This window comes from Equus asinus, chromosome 11 (genome assembly GCF_041296235.1).
Source record: "Equus asinus isolate D_3611 breed Donkey chromosome 11, EquAss-T2T_v2, whole genome shotgun sequence".
NCBI lineage: Eukaryota > Metazoa > Chordata > Mammalia > Perissodactyla > Equidae > Equus > Equus asinus.
Genome location: NC_091800.1, coordinates 85138631 through 85165137, shown reverse-complemented (window position 1 = coordinate 85165137; position 26507 = coordinate 85138631). Strand labels below are relative to the sequence as shown.

General features: G+C 44.8%; 1 protein-coding gene across 7 annotated transcripts in view; it reads right to left on the bottom strand.

Annotated features, from left to right (window-relative positions):
• UPF3A (UPF3A regulator of nonsense mediated mRNA decay) overlaps nt 1–23644 on the bottom strand; it is a 30382-nt gene extending 6738 nt beyond the window's left edge. Inside the window, exons 1-9 of one of the 7 annotated variants that reach the window (XR_011506678.1) lie at nt 16899–22423; nt 15924–16030; nt 14385–14491; nt 10842–10940; nt 10625–10735; nt 6813–6868; nt 6571–6729; nt 3661–4107; nt 1902–2172 (exon numbers count right to left, since the gene is read on the bottom strand). Coding sequence is in view for 4 of the 7 variants with exons in the window: in XM_044779637.2 (XP_044635572.1) it covers nt 1902–2172; nt 3947–4107; nt 6571–6729; nt 6813–6868; nt 10625–10735; nt 10842–10940; nt 14385–14491; nt 15924–16030; nt 16899–17084 (1257 nt within the window). In the remaining 3 variants the exon portion in view is untranslated. Of the gene's footprint in view, nt 1–1901; nt 2173–3660; nt 4108–6570; nt 6762–6812; nt 6869–10624; nt 10743–10841; nt 10941–13553; nt 13573–14384; nt 14492–15923; nt 16161–16898 lie in introns of those variants that run through there. The other 6 variants (XM_044779637.2, XM_070520220.1, XM_070520221.1 and 3 more) reach the window with 6 other exon arrangements.
• Between the last annotated feature and the right edge of the window lie 2863 nt (nt 23645–26507).

Here is a 26507-nt window from a genome sequence, read left to right as displayed (position 1 = left end):
CAGAGTGGTCCTGAAGGTCGGCCCCAGGCAGAAGGTGGGTGTGCAGCCTGCATCTCTGCCTGCAGGGTATTCAGGCCAACCAGTAGCAACAGTGGGAACAACTCTCCTCTCCTCCTCCAGTGGTGCCATGGACCCAGCCCAGAAGAAGGAGGGAGCCACTCGTCCCAGCTCAGTGGAGCCAACAGCCCCATGAGGAAGCTCTGTTGTCAGGGTTCCCTCCTCACCCTGCTGTGGGTGGAGCAGCAGCAGCTTCAGCCTTTCCACGGCCACCGGGGAGCCCAAGCTCAGAGCGACATGGGGGCACATCCCACTTCTGGGTTTCTCCAGGGCTCCCCAGCTCACCTTCACCCATTCCTGGGCTGCGTGTGGCCCCACCGTCACCACCAGGGGCTTTCTCAGAATGTTCTTTTCCTTAATAGAAGGCTGGCCAACACGAGGAGAAGGAAAGGGCTCGGAAGGCCCCATAGACCGGAATCCCCTGCAGGCAGAGATGCAGGCTGCACATCCACCTTTGGCCTGCGGCTAACACACATGGTTCTGCTTTGCACCAGGGTAACTTCCGTGTGTACAGACGGAGTTCAAAACTGATCCTAAAAGTACATCATAACCTGCCAGGCCTTGTAAGGGGGGAGTTGTGAGCACGAGCACCTTGTTACCAGTACAGAATTACAGATTTAACTGAAAGTTCCCTCACCTAAAGCTGTTCAAATACCCAGATCCCTCATTCTGCTGAATCAAAAGGCAGCAGAAAAACCAGTGTCCATACCACCCACCCAAAGACCCACAGCTGCAGGCGGTGAGCCTCAGGGCGAGCCAGTACCGAGCCCTCTAAGTCTCTCTCTCTCTCTCTCTCACTCTCACCCACTCTCTCTCACACACACACACACACACACACGAGTGGCAGAGGGGAAGACAAGAAGGCTCTCCTTGTCTGGAGTTCCGCCTCATCTTTACTGGAAACGTCTTAAAAGTCAACATCACTGACACTCGCAACACCTGGGTAACCTGAAGGGAGTCACGCTGCGAGAAAGCCAGTCTCACAGGGCCTGTGTGTCTCCATCTCTATAGCACCCCTGAAATGGCAGCATCCCAGACAGCCAGAGGGGGGCTGCAGGGACAGGACACAGCAGGGCAGGGGTGGTGGGAGGTGGCGATGAGCGGCAGCCAGGCAGCTGCAGCCTCTGCGGCTCACCTGGAGGCTGGGCTCCGGGGCCTGACAGCCCTGGGAGGGAGATGATCCCATTCATGGTGCGTCTCTGCAACAATGCGACCTGAATAAAAACTAACCTCAAACTCCTGAAAGCAAAGCTGCCTGTTGGGCTAAGAGGGCAGCCCCATCCTGTGCCACCTGCACAGATGGAATGACATCTAGACATGGGTGTCATGAGCCGTCTGATTATGCTAGGAATCAGGAAGTTCACAAGGTAAAGGAAAACTCCATGAAATGTCACTAATATTTTTCTTATTGTCTTAGGGGTAAATTTTATAAACTTGCCATTACTTATTCTCAAGCAAATGGTATGAATGTGCTAGTTTTATACTAAATAAATGCTTTTTTTCCCTGGTGGAAAAAAACTTGATTCTCTGAGAAAGATGATGGCTGGTTTCATTCAGGAGTTGCCACTAAGGACATGGTGCCCACTGAGAGGACGAGAACAACGGCTCCAGCAAGTGCAGACCCTCAGGCAGGACGCTCCCCAGGACAACGCGGGGTCCAGCGGGGCGGCCTCTCCCCATCAGAGTGCGCAGTCCTGTACCTCAAGACACCTAGGCAGACTGCCCTTTTTTGGTTAAATAAAAGAATTTCTGTTAGGAAAAGCAGTTACAAGCCTGCAGAAGTACAGCTAGTAGCGTTAGCACAGACTGGTGAGTGAAAGATTGTCCCAAAGGAACAAAAGAACCTTGTTTCCCATGCGCTCCTTCCTGGGCATGGGGCCGCCCGCGCTCCTCTGCTCCCCCGCTGGTCTCTCTGTGGCCTCCACAGGGACCCCGTCGTCCTGGCTCCCTTTCTTCCCTCTGTCTGGGGTGAATCCTTTCCCCCATTTCGGCTCAAACTCATAGTGAGCTCTGTGCTTTCTGCTCTCATCCAAGTGGTATCTTTGTGTTTCAAGTTCTTTTTCTCGAAATCTTCTCTCCACATCCCTCTGCTCTTTATCACTGTCATTTTGTGACCTGTGAATCAATACAAATTATCAGTGACCTTACGTAAACTGCCAGTCCATCACCTGCCTCCCCTTCCAGATGGTAAGTTCCAAAAAAGGCACAGAATATGTAAGTCTGCTCATCACTGTGTTGCCAAGTTTCCACGTGATGGGCACACCACAGCCTTCAACAAAGGCCACTGAAAAGGTGAACAGACAATAGTAATAACAATATTTACTGTTACATTTGAGCAACACATATGTAATTGGCACATGCTAAAGTACCATATATACATATTTTTCTAATTCTTAGTAACCCTCCAAAGTAAATATAATCCCCCCGTTTATACAGATAAAGTAAATGAGACTAAAAGTGGTTGAGTGACTTTCCTAGAAGCCCAGATCCATCAAGACACAGAACTAATATTGACAGCTTAGTTTCTGCTCCAAGCATAGCTAAAATTAACTGAAATTTAGTAATATTTGTGCATATATCAAACTGTTAAATGAAGAGTAAATACACAGGTGGCTGCTTAGCTCACTTTGTTCTTAAACTCTTGCCCTCCACGAACAACAGGCAAAGTCCCCACACACTGCCTGTGGCTCCCCCACATACAGAAGCAGCAGGGCTGCTGGCGACAAAGAGATCCATAAGCAAAGTATGAATTCATGCCAGAAACATGACAAAATAAGCAATAATAATACAAACGCCTGTAACAGACCACAATGCTAAAAGATCATAGATTTGATAATCATGTATAAATTCATTTTATAAACAAACCAATAAACCAGAACCACCCAAAAGAGGGAAGAAAACCTTTATCACAACTCTGTGTGCAAGAAAGACAGTAAGGAGTCATTCAGATTACTGTGATTCTGGGAAAACAGCAGCCTAATCCCATGACTTTGCCATCTCCCCTCCAAACTCACATCCACTTCCAGTCAGCCTTGTGAGCAGCACAGCCCTGGGCTCCAGGAAGCTCTGTCGGTGTCCCAGTGCAGCAGGTGGGCAGAAGCCCCAGGTTGGGGGCACAAGAAGCCCAGCCGCACATGGCCCCACTGACTGTGGGGAGGCGCCCAAACCCCGAGGATGCAGGCCAGGGGCAGGAAGAAAGAACTCCCTTCTGACAGCATCTGGCTGCTCTCTCTCGGGCCCATGTGCACACACTGCTGTGTCTGTCCTGTCCCCAGAGAAGCCCTGTCAAGCTCCTTTCACAAGATGCATGTCATGAGCAGGCAGAGAACTGCGTGCCTAAGGACCCCAGCTGGAGTCAGGGCTAGTGGACACCAGCTAGTGACCGCAGCTGCTGGTCAAACTCCACAGCGGGACCAGAGGGATGACAATGCCAACAAAGGAGTCACAGCACTTGGAATTCTATTCTGTATCACAAAAGACTGTCCAGCACCTACAAGACTGGGTTCTCAAATTTACAATTCTGTAGATAAAGTGAAGGAGGTCTGGAAGATCAAACAGGCAAGATATCTCAAAACAGGAAAATTACAAACTGATAAGACTCACAAAGGAAAAGAGCCTGGGAAGAAGGTCCGGAAGCCCTGATGTGTAGGAGCAGGGCTGCGAGAGGAGAAGGAGAGCGACAGGGAAGGGAGTCACAGACAGCATCTCCCTGGTTTGGAGACGGCAGACTACACAGGTTCACCAAGCTCCTCACGTGACCACGGAGAAACAAAGATGTAGACAAGCACAGCCTGGGAAAGCTCCTGAATTCCAAGAATATTATGAAACACATGCACTCGTATTGACTCAGATGCTGAATGCGGTCAAAGCAGCAGAAGCACAGGCTCACTTGTCCCTGGGCTCCTCCCACAAGCTCTCTGGGGGCCTGGGCCTCACGACGGCACAGCTGGGACAGGGCTCCTGTCTTCCATCTCCAACATCGACTTCTTCTCCTCTTTCTTTTGGTTTCTCAGTGGTTGATTCGTCTCCCTTTTCTGGTTTCTTAAGCAGCTGAGAAAGTATAATGTCAGTAAAATGTCACTTTAAGAGTATATTATCAAAGAAGTTGTTTAAAAATATAAACCAATATTGAGCCCAAATGTTTGAATAGCAAAAAATGTAAGCTAAAGGTCCAATGAACAGGTTTTGGTTAAATACATAGGGGAACATTCAGTCAATGAAATACTTTGTAGTCATGACAAACGATTTAGGGCAGCTAATGTGATGAAAATATGCTCACATTGATGAATGAAAGAATGTTACAAGACAGAATGATCTGATTTCTGTTTATATGTTGATACACACATACAAAAACATCTAAAAGGTTTGCAATACTGTGTTAAAAGTGATTATTTTTAGGTGGCAGAACTAAAATGATTTCTTTCATCTACAGGTTCTAGTTTTCCTAAAATGAACAAGTATTACTTTTGTAAATAAGGAAAAAATATTTTTTAAAAGGTTGCTTTCTGTTGATGACTTTTAGAAGGTTTACAGTTTTCCAAACTTATTATTCTCCTTCTTGAAACAGACTCAGCATGTTGTTACGACGCGTTTAACTGGTCTATCTCTGAATCTGGGCCTTCCTCCTCGTTCTCTCTCTGAAACTGAGGTCCCCAGGCAGAGTCAGCTTGCGGAACACAAACAGAAGGTCTACTTCTGAGAATTTTGTTCTCACTTAAATAAGTGAACATTTTTCAAATTGAAGTATAGCAAAATTACACACACAGACATCTTGACTAAACGAGCTCATTTCAGAAGGGCACAGACAAATATAATGGAAGGCAGAGCCCTAAAGGCTGCTCCTCATCAAAGGTGTGCACTGCGTGCCTGTGAATATGCTCTTATTCTCCACATGGGTTCTGTGGGCTTAAACACTTCCTTTCAGATAATACTGCACTTTTTTTTTAATTACAAAAGTAACAGCTGCCTGTAATAAATGCAGACCACAGGGAACCACGGCAGGATGTCTCCATCCAGCCATCCAACAAGGAACTGCACATCTACGAACTGTCTTTACTCATAACACCTCTGAAACCACACGCGTGAGGTCTTTTCCAACACTTCTCCAACTCACCAACAGGCTGGGTGTCCTACGACTCCATCAGTTCTGACACTGTCTACCTGGAATTAACGTCAGATCCCACAAGACTGTCCCCACTTCAAATGCCAGTCCAAAGTCCCAGGTTGTCAGCAGTACTTCTGACTGGCTGGCCATAAATTCCGGGAGTGCCTGAATGGGAATGACTCGCCGAGCTCAGGAAAGGGTTTTACGTATGTCGACCGCTTTGACACAACGGATACAGCTCAGGAACAGCCAGAGGGAAGAGATGCACAGGGCCAGGGATGTGGAGCGATTTGGAGCTTCCAAGCCCTCTCCAGGGGCACGACCTTCCTGGCACCTTGATGTGTGCACCAGCTCTCCTAACCCCACACTTTAGGGACTTTTACGAGGCTCCGTTGCAATGGCACGATTGCTTAAATCACTGGCCACTGGTGACTGAACCTAATCTCCAGCCCTCTCCCCTCTCCAGAGGTCAGTGTGGGCTGAAAGTTCCAACCCTCTAAGCATGCCTTGGTCTTTCTGGTGACCAGCTCCCACCCCGAAGCTACCCAGGGCCTCAGCTACCCGTCATCCTATTTGCAAACAGGAGATACTCTTCCCTCCAGAGATTGCAATGGTTTTAAGAGCTGAGCACCAGGAACCAGGGAAAAAGACCCTGTGTTAGGTGTTAGGAATATAGTTGTGAATAACAGACAAGTGCCCACAATTAAGGAACTCACACCTGACATTCTCACTGAGGCAGTGGTGGCCACAGGGGTGGGAGAATGGTGTACACAGTGACAAAAACAGGAAAAAGCGAAGAAGATCACCTCAGGTGGTATGCAATGCTACAAACACATACTAAAAGAGGATAAAAGGGTAGAGAGATGTGGGGTGAGGGGACAGGAGGAATGGTTTTTCAAGGGGATCAGGGAAGCCCCTCTGTGGAAATAAGATGTGAACAGAGACCAGAAGATGAGAAGGAGCCACTTACGAGAAGATGTGCGTCTGAGGAAAGCTCCCTGTGGAGGGAAGTGAGCAGAGGCCTGAGGTGGTCAGCCTAGCAGAGGGAGGCAGGGAGGCCGAGAGGGAGGGAGGGAGGCCAAGAGGGAGGCAGGGAGGCTGAGAGGGAGGGAGGCAGGCCAAGAGGGCGGGAGGGAGGCCAAGTGGGAAGGAGGTGTTACGTGCTCATGCTACATGCAGGAGGCTGGTCCTCCCCCACCCTTCCACAAGGTCCTCCCAAACACAGCATGTCCAGGGAACCCCTAAGGCTCAGGGAACACAGTTTGAGAACTGCTGTTGCAGAACAGAGAGAAGGAATGATGATAATAAAAGACTAGACTAATGAAAATGTTCTTGGAACTCTAAGGAGCTGAACTTCCTAAAAGGTATGATCAGGACAGCAGAACTTTTGGAAAAAAGAAAGAAATTACCTTAATCCTCACTTCTCTCTCCGCCGCTCGCTCTTGCTTGTCAGCCTCTTTTCTCTTACATCTTTCCTCCTCTCTTCTTTTTCTCTTTTCTTCTTCCCGCAGGCGTTTCTTTTCCAGCTCCCTCCTCCTTCGTTCTTCCCGCTTCTCCTCTCGAATTCTCTAGAGGTGGGGGAGGCATGTGCATCATCTGTCTGCATACAGCACAGACAGGAAGGGCATTCAGAGGGACAGGCCAGACCCACCTGCTTCTCTAACTTCCTGTTCTTAATATATTCCAAAAGAGGCGTGGTTCTTCTGGCTAAAACACAAAAATTGTAATGTAGCACTGAACTCTAAAATAAGATTTCTCTCCTTTATTTTAAATATTTGTTTTCAATTTAATCTTTAACACAATTAGGGGAAGAATATCATCATTTTAAATCTGCACGTGGACACTGCACTCCAGGGGTTCTTATTCCATCACCATAAGGCACGTGATCTGGAGGCACTGACCATCTCACACAGCAGGCATTTAATTCCTGATTCCTGAGGAACTCACATATTACTCACAAAGATGGCATAAAAGCAAAAAAGCAAAACGAGGATAATGCATTAAACTTCCCAAGTGCTATAAATTTCTTCACATTTCTGCAGATATTTTAAATCATTACATATTTATATATTCACTTTGATTCAACACATATTCTGGGAACGGTTTTAAGCAATGTGGATTCTTGTAATTTCTTATAACACATACTCCATAAATTGAATAACCAGACATAAAAGTTTAGAAAATGACTCCATATGTCGATCCAAACAGGAGCAACTGCCCATGACCAAGCGTCTCCACCGACTCTACCTCGACCCTCACGCCCCTGAGCCGTTTGACCTGACCCAGATGCTGGCGGGTCGCGTGCTGCTCTCAGAGGACCAGCTCGAGGGGTCTGTCTCCCCTGTGGCGGTGGCTGAGGAAGGTGGGAGGGTGGGAGATGGTTTGGGTCCACTCTACGGGTCTTCAAGACCTCAGATTAAACAGGAGAGGGAAGAACCCCTGGGTGCACTTGAAGACTGACATGGCATTTCTGGACTTCCGAGGACCAGGAATGAATCGGGAATCACACGAGAGCCCCTGGCCAGGGCTTCCTGATAGGAACTGAGGACTCCTGCACACCTCGCCATCACATATCAAACGGCGTCTGCCAGGAGAGCTCGGTCCAGGTCACGGCTGTGATGAAGAGCTAACAGTGCAGATGCCCACACTTCATCACAGGCACAGAAACCAACAAGCGCCTGCTCTCTCCCGGGGTGGCTCCTGTATTAACCACGAACTCTGGCTCGCAATGAGCACAGCCGACACCCTTTGTAACAGGCAAGTCACCCAAAATTAGTGAGGACTCTCCTCTGCACCATGGAAGTTCTGGATTTGTCAGCTAAGGTGGGTGGGGGAGATGACACTGAGACCCCATCTGCCTTCCCTCCTCTCCTACGAAACACCTGCCTTGTTACCCCAAAGAACCCACATGAAGAGTAAATGAGACCTTGTATCAGAAAGTGCTTTACAAACCATGAAAGTGTATCACTTAGTAAAGAGAAGACTCATGAGCATGTAATACAATACTAATATGTAATATGTAATGTGTAAAATTAGTATTAACTTAAGCAACAGTTTACCTGTTAGCACCCACAGAGAGCTGTGCATACCAGGCACTGTCACCCGCTCGGTGAGGAACAGGCAGTGGAAGTTAAGTCCTGAGCTGGGCCCGAGCCCAGGTCTGCCTCTCGCTCTGCAGACCCTGACACATCACTGCACTAATCTGCAACTTCAGAGTGAGTCTTTCCATTCAACCCCACTGCTTAGTCTTGATAATAAGAATACAGTGAAGGCCAAAATCTAAGAAAAGAGAAGGGCAATTTGCCATGAATTCAAGATTCAAATTTAGACAGGCAGAAACAGGAAGTGCAGAGAGGAAGCTCCATCGCCACGTCCTGGGTTGGTGGACTCTGTCAGTGGCTCATTCAGTAAACAACCGCAATGCATCTACTGTGCACGGGCACCAAGCGAGGACGGGACTCGTCCCTCCTCTGCAGAAGGGCGGCTGGGATCTGCTGGACGGTCTGCGTCTGACCACGGAGGGGACGTCTTGAAACCGCCAGGAAGTGAAAGATCCTGCCCCACCCTCATCTACCCTGCACAAGGGCATTTAAAACAAAGCACACGAGCAATGCAAGGGCTGGAAGGCGAGCTCTGTACCTAACTTCTATTTTGCTTCTTCCTTTAGCTCTTCTTAAATTTAACACGCTCTACAGTGAAATCTCGATTTTCCCCCAGTACTGTTCCTCCCGCATCCTCCCCAGGCATAATGGGGCCACAATCCACTGAGCTGCAAAGACAAACTCCTGAAGGCTTGATTCTTTCTGCTTGCTGACTGCCCACATCTAGTCGTCACTCAGTCCTGCCAGTCCTACCTCCAGAATGGATGCTGACTCTGCCAACCTTGTGTGAGCACCCTTCCCAGGACTATAGCACGAGCTTCCTAACCAGGGGCCCAGCTTCTTCTCTTGGCATCCACAATGCACCAAGTATGGAGCAGCCAGAGTGATGGGGAAAAATAAATTAGACGGTATCACTCCCACAATGGTTTCCAGCTGTCCCTCAAATAAAATCCAAACCTCTCACCACCAGCCCGACGTGGTGCCCGTCTGCCTCTCTGGCTCTTACATGCCATGTGCTGACCACACGGGCCCAGAGCTCCAGCCTACAGCCCTTCCGTTCAGAGTTCCCTCTTCTTCCATCTCTTGGCATAGCTGGTCTCAGCCAAATGGGGTCTCAGAGGGGCCTTTCTCTCCACCCCGTTATTCTGTTTCACTACATTTGTGATGCTTATCACAAATGGAAATGCTCTGGCTCGAAGCTTGATTATTTCTGCATGAGTTTACTACAGTCACCCCCACCAGAAGGGCAGCTACATGAGGGCAGAGGCCTCGTGCATCCTGTTCCTGTTCTGTCCCTTCGCCAAGGCTTAGAGCTGGTACCCAGTCAACATGCTGAATAAAACGAGCAAATGCATCCTAAGCACATCTGAAATATTTACCACACTGATTAAAAATCCTTCAAACCACGGTTAAGCCAGCTGTTATAAAATATAAAACTTCATTATTAGACTAACGAATAATATTTCAATAATGCTAACTTTTCTTATTAATTTCCGCAACAAACATTTACTCAACACTTAAACTTGTCCCAGCAACGCACTACGTGCTGGACTACAGAGACGAACACACAGTTCTGCTGGGGGTGGGGGAGACAAAATGAGAAGAGCGTTTACGAGAGGGAGATGGACACGTGACTTGTCCTGTCCTGTCCATCTTAATGCGTGAGCAGGACGCAGCATGCGGGGCACAGGGTCTTGAGGGGAGGCCTCACACGGGGCGGAGGCAGACAGGAAGGGAGGCGCTACGGGGATGTCTGGGAGCCACAGCAGAGGGCCTGGGGACAGAAAAAGGTGTTTCAAGTCTACCCTTGAGGTTTTGGGGATTGCAACTAGGAGATAACCATTTCTAAAACATACTGCTTGCGGGTGCAGGGTTGAAGGCCTGACCCAAACCAGATTCTGTGCTATGGCTGGTTTATCCACTTGGTTGCTTGGCTTGCTCAGGGGGCTTAACACTGTTTTAAACAGCAGCAAGATGACCTCATACTTAAACGAAGTCTCTCTTGCTGTGACTGCTCTCTGCAAAGACGACTGACTTCCACTTTGACAATAATGCTCCCCCCGAAGCAGCCAGGCACGCAGCACTCTCCAGTCTTCTGTGCTGCTCGTTTGGAAGCATTGTAACTTTGAAACAAAATGACTGTACCTGAGAACTCAGGTGCTCTCCACCAACACACGCTCAGAAACAGTCCCCGAGCTGCCACCTTACCATCCTTTTGTCAAAACTGGGAAATACTCTATGTTTCTGCCAAGCCTGTCACAAGTGTCAATTTTTTACAGTAATCATGAAAAAGAAGAAATAAATACACACTCTATAAATACATATCTCAATACAGTAAAGAGAAGAAATGAGCAAAACATACCAATAAGTTCTCTTGTCTTTGCCTCTATGTCCCCCAGAAGAGTCTCAGGACTGGCAGCGGCTTTCTCCTCCTCCACACAGTAAGCTTCTAAGAACTTCTTGTATTCTGCATCTGTAAACTTAAAAAGAAATAAATACACTCCTCCCCACAGATGGCGGAGAGATGACATTTGATCACAGCATTTGACGTGTGGTTGCATAATCCAGCAGCGACCCACCGTCTTCAATGCTTCCGGTTTTGGCATCTTTCTTCTTTAGCTTCTTTTTGGCGATCTTCTGGAATGGAGCAAACTCTACCACTGCAGGATATTCTAGGCCTTTAACAAGAAACAAATTCTAAGGACCATTCTGAGATTCTACTTTATTCATTTTGGAAAATAATGATCTAGCTTACTTAAAGATTAAGTATAACAAGGATAATGTTACTGCTTAAACTATAATTATATTTTCAAGCAACTGCAGCCTTAGCACGTCAAACTCCAGATTTAAACAAATGGTGAGCAAGTTTTTATTAAGTAAAACAATTCTTCTCATTCTAGTGGTGGTTACACGACTGAATACATTCAAAATTCATCACACTGCGTACCTCAAAAAGGTGAATTTTACCATGTGTAAATTATACCTCAAGAAACCTGATCTCCCCCCATCAAAGAGTTTATCACGTAATCACCTTTAAGTAGCTTTCTTAGTCACATTTAAAATTTTTCAATTTTAAGGGGTTAATTCAATTATCAATCTGTTATATGAATTCTAGGAAATCACTTTGCTTAGAAGAGACACTTGGCTAAAAGAGGGGCTTCGAAAGGTTTGGATAAGATTCAGGTAAGATCTGCTTCCAAAAGAAAAGTTTACAATGAAAGTCACTAGAAACTGATTTTGCTGGTACATGAGAAGGAAACAAACACCCTAGAAATGTTCACTACAAGAATCTGCTAGCATTTAACCAACAAATGGGACACTTCTACCTTAGACCAAACCCACTGAGTGGTCACCTTTAGATTTGTCAGGAATGGTCAAGTGACTAGGCCACTGTAACTTTCATTTATCTGGAGGACATTTTTGTGCTAAACTCAACTATCTAGAATAAAGTCAAGAACCAGGAGGAGAGCAGGGCGTCAGACAGTCAGGGACAATGTCCGACTCAGTGCTGCATTCACAATGCCTGGTACACTGTAGATACTTATTAAATAGCAGCGGACACACTTCTTGATTTCAAAACTTATGACAAAGCTATAGAAATCAAAACAGCATAAAGTTTTCAAATCATATGGCATAAAGACAGACAAACAGACCAAAAGACTAGAATAGAGAGCCTAGAAATAAACCCTTACATATATGATCAAATGGTTTTCAGCAAGGGTGCCAAGACTATTCAATGGAGAAAGGACAGTCTGTTTAACAAACGGTGCTGAGAAAACTGGATAACCACATGCAAAAGAATAAAGCTGGCCCCTTACCTAACACTGTATACAAAAATTAACTCAAAATGGATCAAAGACCTAAACTTGAGACTTAAAACTATAAAACTCTTAGAAGAAAACATGGAGGAAACGCTTGACATCAGATTTGGCAATTATTTCTTGGATATGATGCCAAAAGCACAGGCAATCAAAGTAAAAATAGATAAACTGGATGACATTAAATTAAAAACATTTGTGCCTCAAAGGACACAATCAACAGAATGTATAGGCAACCCATGAAATGGGAGAAAATTGTACATATGATAAGGGTTAATATCCATAATTTATAAGGAAATTCTACAACTCAACAACAAAAAACAAAGAACTCAATTAAAAACTGGCAAAGAACTTGAATAGATATATATCCAAAGAAGACATACAAATGGCCAAGCAGATGAAAAGACGCTCAAAATTAATAATCATTAGAGAAATGCACATCAAAACCACAAGGAGATACGAGCTCACATGCACTAGGATGTCTGCTATCAAAAAACCAAGAAACAAGTGTTGGCAAGGATGCAGAGAAACTGGAACCCCTGTGCACTGTTGGGATATAAAATGGTGCAGCCTCGATGGAAAAGAGTATGGCAGTTCCTCAGAAAGTAAGAAATGTAATTACTACACAGTCTAACAATCCCACTAGGGTATACATCCCAAAGAACTGAGAGTCAGGTCTCACAGAGATATTTGCACACCTACGTTCACAGCAGCACCATTCACAACAGCAAAGAGCTGGAAGCAACCCAAGCATCCATCAACAAACAAATGGATAAACAAAATGTGGTATATACACACAGCAGAATATTATTCAGCTTTAAAAAGGAAGGAAATCCTGCCACATGCTACAACACGGGTGAACCTTGAGGTCATCATGCTAAGTGAAATAAGCCAATCGCAAAAAGACAAATCCTGCATAATTCCACTCATATGAGGTATCTAGGGTCATCAAATTCAGATCCAGGAAGCAGAAGGGGGGTGCCAGGGGCTGGGGGAGGGAGGAACGGGGAGTGGTGGTCTAATGGGTGCAGAGTTTCAGTTTTCTAAGATGAAAACAGTTCTGGAGATTGGTTGCACAACAATGTAAGTGTACTTAACACTGCTGTACTGTACACTTAAAAAAGAATAAGATGGGGCTGGCCTGGCGGCATAGTGGTTAAGGCCACGCCACCCTGCTTTGGCAGCCCAGGGTTCACAAGTGTGGATCCCAAGTGCAGACATACATCCCACTCATCAAGCCATGCTGTGGTGGCATCCCACATACAAAATAGATGAAGATTGGCACAGATGTTAGCTCAGGGCCAATCTTCCTCACCAAAAAAAAAAAAAAAAAAAAGATGGTAAATTTAAGTTATGTGTATTTTACCACAATTTTTAGAAAGTAAAGGAAAAAGGCACTTGAATGAATTACTGAGAAAACAGGCATCCAACACAAATGTCAAATAGTTCACCATGAAACGTGCCTTTACTCACAGGAAAAATCTCTTGGCCTCAGTCTAGTCACCCTTTAACCACCTCTTCTAGTTTGTTACCCCTCAGTTGAGAAGAAGAAAACAATCATTCCTGGGATGGGTAGAGTGGGAAGAGGTTGGTTGGTGAGGGGTGCAAAGAAAACAATACGCTGTTGAGGTGGACACACTTGACGGCTGTGAACACAACGTCCGTAGAAAACAATACGCCATCGAGGTGGACACCCTCGATGGCCGTGAACACAACAGCTGACTAACAAGAAAGGACGAAAAAGAAAAAAAAAATCAAAAGCAGAACCTAAAAAGTATCAAGAATTGGAACCATTTAGAGTCAAGGTAAATGTCACTGCCTCAGCTGGCAGTGCCATTCAACAAGGTCAAAACCAACGTTCATTATTACAACCCCCTCCCTACATGACATCATCCAGAAATGGTATAATTATGAAAAGTACTCTGTAAGAAAGACACAGATGTAAGTGAATAATATATTTGAGAAAACTTCCATCAAACACGGGTAAAATAATTTAGTTGGGAGACATAAAAAAATACAGTTCACTTATCCAGAAAACTCATTTATATGAAAAACTTCGTTCTCTGATGATAATACAAAAATAGGTTGTCACTATTACACAGATTTGCTGAAATTCTTTGATGTATATATAATTTTAATTTTTAACATAAGCACACAATCACAGCAATATTATAATGAAAACCTATGTCTTATTTTAGATTAGTATCTGAAACTCTCTTAATTAAAACTCACAAACATTCCACTAAAATTTAATTAACGAACTTGGCGATTGTAAGAAGGAGTTTAAAAAGCCAATGACCCAACCTTTACTGTCAATGAAGATATATCCATCAAAACGATCTCTAAAAAGAAGGATGTCCTCAGGATTTCTAAAATTAATGTATGCTCTTGAGTAGAGATGAGGAAAAAGACTGAAATAAGAGATAACAGCAAAACGGTTAGTAAAAAATACAAGACTTCTTTCATTTTGCCTTTTGTTTTCTTTTCTGGATAAAACAAACTAGATAAAACCTTTATGACAAAGAATCATCTCTCAGTTAATTACAACAATACAGATATTCTTTAGCAAAAATCCAAAAACGAACAAACAAAACATCAGCTGAGATCTTTTCAGTGCCCTGGGAGAGGCACTTCAGGTCAGCTTCTCTACTGCCCAGAGCCCAGGTTAAAATAACCGGGCCTCAGAGGGTGAAAACCAGAGGCAAGGTTATTCAAAGGTCATTCCTCATCATGCATCATGACTCGTTCATAGGAGAAAATGCTGTGCTGTAAGAGATCGTTTGCTGACTTAGAGAACACTTGCAGGTATTTGAGTGTTTCTTGGAGCACATGGTACAAGAGAGCTAAGCCTTCCCCCACCTGACAGCTACCAATTTCCTTCACAGGCAGGAACTTTCAACCCCATGTCACAGATGAGAACATGGAGAAATGAGGAACTTGAGAGGACACGTCAAAGGCTTGGGATCCAACCTGAGTCCAGCGCCCGTCCTCGTGTAACGGTACCAGTTTTCCTAAACTTTAGTCATTTGAAAACCATCTTTATGTTAGTTTTTTAAAAAACTATATCTAAATTGACTTCTTAGTGATATTTTTCTTTGAATGGACTGACATTTTTTACTTGAATGCATTTATTCTAAAGGAAAGTTTCCATAGCTACCATAATTGAGAACTCACGATACTGAGGATAAAAATAACAATGATAAGGAATATGTTGATAAAAACATAATGAAAATCACTAAATTCTAGCTGAACTGTCACCTGTTGAAGGTCTGACCTGGTCCGCTCTCTCTTTGTCATCTAAAGGGAAATCTGGAAGTGTTACAGTGTTGTCAGAGTCACCTTATTACCAAGCTGTAAAAAGGAACTGAAAAAGACACGACTGGGCAGGGGCAGGTCGGGGTGTTAGTGATGGAATCGGGCACACGGGGGCTTCTGGGGTCTGGGATATTCTGTTTCCTTATCTGGGGTTAGTCATGTGGGCATGTTCACTGGTGAAAATTCATCAGGCTATACGTCTACTATTTATTCATTTTTCTTTGTTATATCTCAATACAATTTACTTTAAAAAGCTCTATGAAGGTTTATTGATATCCAAAATAGAAAATTTAAGTAATATGTTGTTAGTTTGTCTGTTTTTGGACTATGGTAGTGCTGGCAGAGGCATATTTCAAATCTATTTTAGAGGAATTCAATGATCTGCCTACTTAGAAATAAAGGTCAGCACTGATTTCTGGGCACACGTGGAAAAGAAGATGGAAATGAAGATGCCTTCTATTATCTATAATATTTTCCATCAGCTGACAACACCTCAGAGGTTTTCAACATTGGTAAACAGCTTCTCACCTGAGATCGGCAGTAAAGAACTCAAAGTAGTCGTGCGCAGGCAGTGGGTGCAGCTGTTCTTCCAGCTGCTCCTTCGTGAGGCTGGGAGGAAGCCGGCGGATGACCACCTGGGGAAAGGACGCTGGCTGGGCTTTGTTTCACTATTGCTGTATTAAGCTTCAATTATTTCAGGGCTTGGTCACCTGTGTTTATGCTCAGAGGAAAATCTAAAGCAGGAGTCCAGCAGAAACACACACTCTAGGAAAGGTTAAGAAATACATGCGTGGAGAACGTGGCTGTCGGAAGGGCAATGAGGGCTGAATAATGCGAAAGGGATTCGTGCGGTCAGAAAAGGCTGCGCAGAAGGCCCTCCTCCACGCAACCGTCTCCTGACTCGCAGGCAGCTCTCGGCCAGACTCGCACGGTCCGCGCCGGAGCTCAAAACCCAGACGGCTCCTCCGTCTGCGGCCCGCGGGCCACACCAGGCGGCGGGACCCACGCGGGGGCGCCAGCCCACCGAGCACGCGGGCACGTTCTCGCTCCGGGGCCCCGCCCGCCCGGCCGCCCGCCCGCCCGCAGGGTCCACACGCGGGGCCCCCCCGACGCCCCTCGCGCCCCTCCGGCCACGGTGCTCGGCCGTATGGGCAGCTCCGCCTGGCGCCGCGGAGCCCAGCGTCTCGGCGGCGAAGGGAAGCGCCCGGGCCGGGGAGGCTGGTCTGCGGCGGCGCCGCGTCCCGGCCCAGCGCGGCCTCTGTCCGCGGTGCTGAATGCGCACGCCCACCGCGGCCCCGCCCCCACCTCGCCCAGGGACGTCCTCTTCTCGCGCGGTTTGCACACAGCACGCCGCCCTCGCCCCGCCTCACCTTGCTGAGGCCCCGCCTCCTCTCGCAAGGTTTGTCCGCAGTACCACCCAGCCCCACCCCGCCTCACCGTGCTGAGGGCCCCCTCCTCTCGCGAGGTTTGCTCGCCCCGCCCCTCCACTCGCCCCGCCCCCACCTTGCTCAGGACCGTCCTCTTCTCCTCGCGAGGTTTGTCTGCGCCACCCCCACAGCCGTAGGACGTGGTAGGCGGTGACTCCCGGCGGAACTGGACTTCCATGGCCGACGGCTTCTCCCGCCCGCTCGGGCCCCGCGCAGCAAGAGCCGCCCCGGGGCCTCTGGCCGCCTCCTTCTCCGAGCGCATCCCGCAGCCGCTGCCGAGCCGCCGCCGCCCCCCTCTCGCCCGGACGGAACCTCGCGAGAACTGGGCCGCCGCCGTTCGGACGGCGCCCGCCCCTCCCCTCCCCTCCCCCGTCTCCCCCGCCCTCGCCGCCGCCGGCCGAGTATGCTGCGGGTCCCGGTCCCCCACCCCCACGGGGCAGGGAGACGCTGGCGGCCAGGGCCCCGGGCCCGCACCTCCAACCAGCTCCGCGTCACGCTGCCCAGGTCCGCGGTCCCGGGAAACGCTGCCGCCGGCCGAGTGCACACAGCCGGACCTCGGAGGGTCTGGAGCCCAGGGGACTTTAGTAAGGCTCTGCAGGGCTGAACCTGTTTCCCGCGGAGAGCTGGCCGTTTGCGCAAACAGTCCTGGGAATTACATACACGTGCTTAGTAAAATAATTACAGCTATTTATTCTTTTCAAAGTATCCGTGCGAAATAACCAACAACCATTCTATATAAGGTGAGTTTTACTTGATCCAGAGTGAGGATTATAAACCAGGAAGGCATTTTCAAAAAAGCAAGAAAGCATTCCAGAGAAGCATGGTCTCCAGTACAGTCTTACTCCTTTTTAGGGTAAAGAACATATATTAAACATGCGCAGAGTTCGTATTCATCAAAGCTTCATGGAGGTATTCAGCTGCAAATTAGCAGGTCAACGTGATTCTGATGTCCGGAAGGGGACTAACGCTGCCTTTACAAATAGGGGATTACTGATACTGGTGGGCAAAGGAGGGGAAGTATGCGTCCTTAAGAGAGTGCATGCTTTAATGGTTAAAGCAGATGTACAGTGTATGTTCGATAGGCCATAAATCAGGCTGCTTTAGTTCAAGCCAAGTCAGTTTTAAACCCAAATAGTGACACCATATACATCAACATGTGAAAACCTCGTCGCAAGGAAGTCTAAATGTTTCATCAGAATAGCAATTACATTTAAGAAAAATCAAGCTGTTGACAAACAGCACAAATAGGTACATTGCTTTACTATACGGAATAGAATCAAGGTGCCAGAGTCGCGAGTGGAAATTGGCCAGCATAGAAAGAAGATTCACTTGGGCTGTGCTCAGGAGCTCAGGCCTCAGCACTGACTGCGGCCTGGACGGTGGTACTGGCTGGTTTAGGGTAACTGGTAGCTCAGACGCATGGCACCCACAAAACAGGGTGTTGAGGTTTCCCAGTATAGTTTTCATTCAATTTTTTAAGCCTCTAAATGGGACAGCAACCAAGCCAGGATCACATTTGTGTATTTATCTTTTACAAACATGCAGGCAGTAACTTTTTATTAGAATAATTTATATGAAAGTTTTTCACTTTTAAATGCCACGGTTTTTCATATTTCCTTGTATTTCTTTTTCTTCACGTTGGCTGCATTTTTCATTCATAGCACCTTTCTCCCAAGAACTTCAAGTACAAACAAGAAAAGAAGTTACAGAATGGAGTAACCGAGGCTTTAAGATCAAGGGAGTCACTGGCAGATACTGGAAGTAAATCCAGGCTTAACTCAATTCAGCACTTTATCCTTGAATCACTTAAAGAGTAGCATTTTAAGTGGACAGGAAGACTCAAAGAGCAGTCCCAAAACTGAGTTCTCTAAACCCCACAAAGGGGGTCCGGAGCCATTTTCACTATTTCATAAAGTCTAAAGGAATCTCATTAGAAACACACCTGTATAGAGTTGCACATACTAGACCCAGTTTCCTTTTTTGTCTCAAGTCAACTCAGTACAGAAAGCCTAGTTAGGCTGATCAAAAGCTCTGATGGTCTTATCTGTGATAAAAAGGAAAATGTGGTTGCAGATAAAATCTTTTGCTATGTAGTGAGGGTGGGTGGTAGGGGCAAAAGGGACTGATAGTGAAAATTGTGGACACCACCCATTTAAAAAATGTAAATGTTTCAGTAGTCTTTAAATACACAGCACATACAGATCTTCCTCGACTTACGAGGGTCACATCCTAACGAGCCCCTTGTAAGCTGAAAATACTGTAAGTCGAAAATACAATACACTTAACCTGCCAAACATCCTAGCTCAGCCTGGCCTCCCTTCCACATGCTCAGAACACTCACATGAGCCTTCAGTTGGGCAAAATCATCTAACACAGAGCCTATTTAATAATAAAGTGTTGAATATCTCATGTAATTGAATACTGTCCTGAAAATGCAAGCAGAATGGTGGTATGCGTTGTGCACGCTCATGATTGTATGGATGATGGGAGCCACAGCTCAATGCCGCTGCCCAGCATCACAAGGGGAGGATCATACTGCATATTGCTAGCCCCGGAAAAGGCCAAAATTCAAAAGTTTATGTATGGTTTCTACTGAATGCCTATAGCTTTTGCACCACTGTAAAGTCAAAAAATCCTAAATAGTGGGGCCAGCCCTGTGGCAGAGTGGTTAAGTTCATGTGCCCTGCTTCAGTGGCCCAGAGTTTCGCTGGTTCAGATCCTGAGTGCAGACATGGCACCGCTCGTCAGGCCATGTTGAGGCAGCATCCCACATGCCACAACTAGAAGGACCCACAACGAAAATACACAACTATGTACTGGGGGGATTTGGGTGGAGGAGGAGGAGAAGAAAAAAAAAGATTGGCAACAGATGTTAGCTCAAGTGCCAATCTTAAAAAAAAAAAAATCATAAATCAAACCATTGTATGTGAAGGACCATCTGTATTTGGAATACCTTTTTAAAAAACTGCCCTCAATCTATCTGCAGGTTTTCCTTCTTTAATTTCTAAATATTACTCAGATTAAACAATCATCCATCTCAATATCTAATTTTAGCTCTTTAGTGATGTTTCTATATTGGGGTAGTAAAAAGGATTCTAAATCTCACACCTCACGTCCAGTCTTACTGAAGCACTCTTGCCCCAAGGGCATTCTTTTATTACTGAGCCAAAAAATGCCAAAATTACCAAATGGAGAAAAGAACTCTTGTCCTCAGCTTCTCATGAGGCCCAATCATGTGCAACCCTTGTGATATTTCTTGTGTCCGTGTTTTGCCTCCAACATGAGGCCATGGCTTACGCTATGGCCTCTGCCTAGAATGTCCTGCCCAGCTTCCTGAAACCCTCTCAGCCCAAATACCTTCCCAGCCAAGATGGCTTCATTTGAGACCCCCAGGAACCTTAACCTCCACTTACCACACTGTACTCAACACTCAAAGAACACCCACCACAAGCCTGAACTGTGACTTCACTTAAGCAGGAACTACATCTTATTCAATGCTGTACGCCCAGCCCAGGCCTGCGTCTGGCACCTACAGGCATTCACATGTTGCTGGGTGCTTATTTCTTATAAATCTAGCAGCAAAATCCCCAAACATGTTTTTTTCCCCCTAAATAACAGCCACTACTGTCAATTTTTAAAGACCCCGCTGATTCTTTACTAATACTACAAAAAGATTTCTGAGAAATGGCTTCAGAAAAATGACAGAATTTTAGAATTCAGGTTTGTCTGATGAAATTATTCTTTAAATAAAACCTTATAATACAAATTTCAAGATACAGTGAATAAATACACTTGTAAAATAGCTGATCACTTTTTGTGAAAAAAAAATAAGTATATCACAAAGGAAAATCTAGCTTCCTACACATTTTCCAGCCTGTTAAAATGTTTTGTTTTACATGTACACAGAACTATAGCTAAAACAAAGCAGTAATAAACAATCTCCAAATGTCAGAGTGAATATAACAGGTAACTTTGCTTTGCTTAACCAAACACACCAGCACAAATGTGGTCCTCAAGCAGATGCTTCTTGTGGGAAAGGCTACACTTCACTTGCGAGCACAGGTCAAAGTGGTGAGTGAGGGGCCGGCCCAGTGGCACAGTGGTTAAGTGCGCACATTCCGCTTTGGTGGCCCAGAGTTCATCAGTTCGAATCCTGGGTGTGGACATGGCAGCGCTTGGCATGCCATGCTGTGGTAGGCGTCCCACATATAAAGTAGAGGAAGATGGGTACGGATGCTAGCTCAGGGCCAGGCTTTTTTGATACTCTCTGAGCCTAAACATTGGTACTAAACTGTTGCTGATCTGAGAAACAGCTTAGTTAAATGTCTTAGTTTTTGCCTTTTTTGTCTTAAAAGCCCAAAGCTCTGTCAGTACAGTCATAGCTCACTTACCAGGAGTTTGCTTTCCCAGAAACCTATTCATCATACCACATGATCAATGAAGAAACAAAATGAAGAAATATTGTGGTCTGGCAGGCAACATAAATGTGAGAAAAGTATTAATACCTTCGCTTTTATTTATTCTTAAAATGATTATTTTAAGTTCAGTCACCTGATTTTCTAGCCCAGCTAAAGAGAGGGAGATATAAAAACAGGCACATGATGCCTGACAGAGAAGAGAGAACAGCCATGAAAAAAGAAAAACAGAAATTCAAAAACACACTATTTGAGTCAGAGCAGCTCGTAACTCCTGGTCTCCGAGAGCACAGCTGCACTAAACTGACATTGGCTGTGATGAGCTGACATGGAGGGGGGCCTGGATGCACCCCAGTGGTGCTGACTCCTCGTCTGCATGAAGGTTCCCTGCGGAGACTCCGGAGACTCCCTGGAATTAGCAGGCAGGGGCCTCGAGAAATGAGAGCTATTCTTTTTCTGCCATATATGTACGGAACCATGGACAAAGAACTAAAGGAATCAGGAGAATGACGGATGAACAAATAGGAAATATCAATGAAGAGAAAGAAATTACCAAAAGGAACCAAACAGAAATTCTGGAACTGAAAAGTACAATAGCTGAAATAAAAAATTCACTAGAGGGGTTCAACAACAGACCTGAACAACCAGAAGAAAGAATCAGTGAACCTGAAGATACGGCAACTGAAGCTACCCAGTCTGAGGAGCAGAGACAATGAAGAAAAATGAACAGGACCTGAGACCTGCGGGACACTATTAAACATACCCAAACACACATTATAGGACTCCCAACAGAAGAGTAAGGGGCAGAAAAAAATATCTGAAGAAATAATGGCTGAAAACCACCCAAATTTTATGAAAGACATGACACATCCAAGAATCTCAACAAACTCCAAGCAGGATAAACTCAAAGATCCACACCGAGATACATTACAGCCAAACTGTCAAAAGATAAAAACAGAACCTTGCAAGCAGCACGAGAAGCGACTTCTCAGATACAAGGGATCCTGAATATGATGAAGAGTTGATTTCTCACCAGAAACCATGGATGGCAGTGCGACGACATGTTTAAAATCCTAAAAAAAAAAACACTGTCAATCAAGAATTCTATATCTGGCAAAACTATCCTCAAGAATGAAGGAGAAATTAAGACATTCTCAATAAGTTGAAGTTAAGGAAGTTTGTACACAGGCAAATGTAAAGACAGTATTAGTGCTTTTGGTTTGTAACTCCTCTTTTTTTCCCATATGATTTAAAAGGCAAATGAATAAAACAATAATTACAAATCAATATTAATGGGAAAGCAGTGAATGAAGATGTAATCTGTGACAATAACAATATTCAAGGGAGTGGGGTGAAGGTGTGTGGCAGTGTTTGATGCTACTGAAACTAAACTGGAATTATTCAAATTAGGCTGTTATAAATCTAAGATGTAAACTGTAATCTCAAAGCTAGCCGTGAAGAAAAGAACTAAAAAATACACAGAAAAGTAGAGTATCAAAATGGCACACCACACACAAAAATCAACTAAATACAAAATAAGGCAGTAAAAGAGGAACTGAGGAACAAACACATGCCAGACATACAGAAGACAAACAACTAAAAGCAGGTCTTTCCTTAGCAGTAATTACTTCAAATGTAAATGGGTTAAGTTTTTCAATTAAAAAGCAGAATGGATAAAAAAATATGATTCATGTCTATGCTGTCTACAAGAGACCTGCTTTAGATACAAAGACACAAAGAGACTGAAAGTAAAAAGATGGGAAAAAATATTCCACATAAATAGAAATGGAGAGAGCTGGGCTGGCTGCACCGATATCAGATATCAGACTTCAAGTGAAAACTGTTACAAGAGAAAAAAAAAGGACAATATATACTGATGATAAGGTCAATCCATCAAGAAGCTATAACAAGTATAAATATATATACATCTAATAAGAAAGTCTCAAAATATATGAAGCAAAAATGGACAGAATTGAAGGGAAAAACAGACAGTTCTACATTAACAGCTGGAGACTTCAAGACTCCACTTTCAATAATAGACAGCATAAGTGGGCAGAAGATCACAAGGAAACAGAAGACCTGAACAACACTATAAACCAATTAGACTTAGACATATACCGAACACCCCACCCAAGAAAAGCAGAATATACAATCTTCTCAGGTGAGCAGGACACCTTCTCCAGGATGGACCATAAATTAGGCCATAAGAAGCCTTAACACACTCAGAAAGACTGAAACCACACAAAGTACCCTTTCCGACCACAACGGAATGAAACTGGAAATCAATAATAGAAGCGAAACTGGAACACTCACAAATATGTAGAAATTAAACAGACTCATAAACAACAAATGGGCCAAAAAAGAAATTATAAGGAAAACTAGAAAATACCTTAAGACAGAGGAAAACAACAACATAACATAGTAAATAAAATTTATGGGATGCAGCAAAAACAGTACTTGGAGGGAAATTTATAGCTGTAAATGCCTGCATTAAAAAAAATCTTAATTCAGTAACCTAACTGTGCATCTTAAGGAACTAGAAAAAGAACAGCAAACTAAACCCAGAGCCAGGAGAAGGATGGAAATAAGATTAAAGTGGAAATGAAATAGAGACGAGAAAAACGACAGAGAAAGCCAACAAAATCAAAAGTTGGTTCTTTGAAAAGATCTACAAAACCTTTAGCCAGACTGACTAAGAACAAAAAGAGAGAGAGAGAAGACTCAAATTACTAAAATCATAAAATGGAAGAGGGGAAATTATTACTTCACAGGAATAAAAAAGATTACAACAGGAAACTAGAAACAACTGTACACCAACAAATTGAATAACCTAGATAAAATAGACAAATTCCTAGAAACACACAAACTACCAAAACTGACTCAAGAAGAAATAGCTGTAACAAGGATGGACATTGAATCAGTAACCAAAACCTCCCAGCACAGAAAGGCTCAGGACCAGATGGTTTCACTGGTTAATTCTACCAAACACTGAAAGAATTAATACCAATTCTTCTCAAACATTTCCAAAAAACTGAAGAGACGGGAATACTTAACTCATTCTGTGAGGCCAGTATTACCCAATACCAAAGCCAGACAAAGACTCCACATGAAAACTACAGACATTGCAATATCTTTTATGAATATGGATGTAAACTCCTCAACAAAATATTAGCAAACTCAATTCAGCACTATGATCACACACCATGACCAAGGAGGATTTATCCCAGAATCACAAGGGTATTTCAACATAATGAAAATCAATCAATGTGATACACCACATTAATAGAATGAAGGAAAGATCCTGAGAGACGTTATATAAAAGAGCCAAAGACGTCCCCTTGTATATGGGCCCCACGTCGTTTACTTCTTCATAGCGTGCTGGGATGGTTAGCTCAAGCCCACCAGCACGAAATCAAAATTTACACGTGCAATTGTTTTAAATAAAGCCCAGCAAACATATCTTTAGCCATTTAGAGCCTGCCTGTTTTGCATACCTGGCAAAACTACACCCAGCACCTGCTAGTCTTATTTGTAAATTAGACAAGTCCAGGGGCTATAAATGACCCCAAGCTGCTGCTGCACTTGGAACTTCTCCACCCAGGACTCTGTGCCATGCAGCTGCCACGTTGCCGAGACACGTGAGGCCCTCTAGAACGCCCTCTCCCCCAGGAGTTCCCCGTCCTCTTCCCTTCTGGGGGTGGCCCCAAGCTGCTGTCCATGGAGGGGGCTACCCCCTCATACAACCCATCAAGTGCTGCTCGGATGAAGCTACCCCAAATAAAATGTGCTACTGCCACCTCGTAGTCAAGTCTTTTCCTCGAACAGCCCTGGAACCCTAGAACTCATTACACCAGACCATCTCAATTGCTCCAAAAAAAGCATTTGACAAAATCTCTACCCTTTCTTGACTAAAACAACAACAACACTCAATAAACTAGGCATAGAAGGGAACTTCCCCAAAGCCACAAAGGCTATCTATGAAAACTCAGTTAACCTCACACTCAGTGGTGGAAGACTCAAGGCATTCCCTCGAAGATCACAAACAAGACAGTGGTGCCTACTTTCGCCACTTCCATTCAAAGTACTGGATTCTAGCCAAAGCAGGTATGCAAGGAAAAGAAATAAAAGGAATGCAAATTGGAAAGAAAGAAGTACAACTGTCTCTATTCACAGATGACATGATGCTATTACATAGAAAACTCAAAAGAATATACACACACACAGAGTTAAAGCTAATGAACACATTCAGGATACAAAGTCAACACACAAAAGTCAGTTGTATTTTTATACACTAGAAATGAACGGGGTCTGGCCCCATGGCCGAGTGGTTAAGTTCACACACTCTGCTTTGGAGGCCCTGGGTTTCGCTGCTTCAGGTCCTGGGCACGGACATGGCACCACTCGTCAGCCCACGCTGTGGGCGTCCCACATGGCACAACTAGAAGGACCCACAATTAAAATATACAACTATGCACTGGGGGTACTTGGGTAGAAAAAGCAGGAAAAAAAAAACGAAGATTGGCAACAGTTGTCAGGTCAGGAGCCAATCTTTTAAAAAAACAAAAGAGAAAGAAATGAACAACTCAAAAAGGAAACGAAGAAAACAATTCCATTTACAATAGCATTCAAAGGAATAAAATATTTAGGAATAAATTTAACCAAGGAGGTGAAAGACTTGTACAATCAAAACTACAAAACATTGCTGAAAGAAATGAGAGAAGACACATATAAATAGACATCTGTGCTTATGGACTAGACAACTTAATATTAAGATAAACAAATTCTGGGGCCAGCCCAGTGGCACAGTGGTTAAGTGCACACATTCCGCTCCGGCAGCCCAGGGTTCACTGGTTTGGATCCCGGATGCGGACATGGCTCCGCTTGGCACACCATGCTGTGGTAGGTGTCCCACGTACAAAGTAGAGCAAGATGGGCACAAATGTTAGCTCAGGGCCAGTCTTCCTCAGCAAAAAGAGGAGGATTGGCAGCAGTTAGCTCAGGGCTAATCTTCCTCAAAAAAAAAAAAAAAGATATACAAATTCAATGAAATCCCTATCAAAATCCCAATAGCATTTCTTTTACAGAAATGGAAAAAACTTCTAAAATTCATATGGAAACTCAAGGGACCCACAATAGCCAAAACAAACTTGAAAAAGAACAAACCTGGAAGACTCACACTTCCCCACTTACTACAAGCCACAGTCATCAAAACAGTGTGCTACTGGCATAAGGATACACATACGGACCAATGGAATAGAATTCAGAGCCCA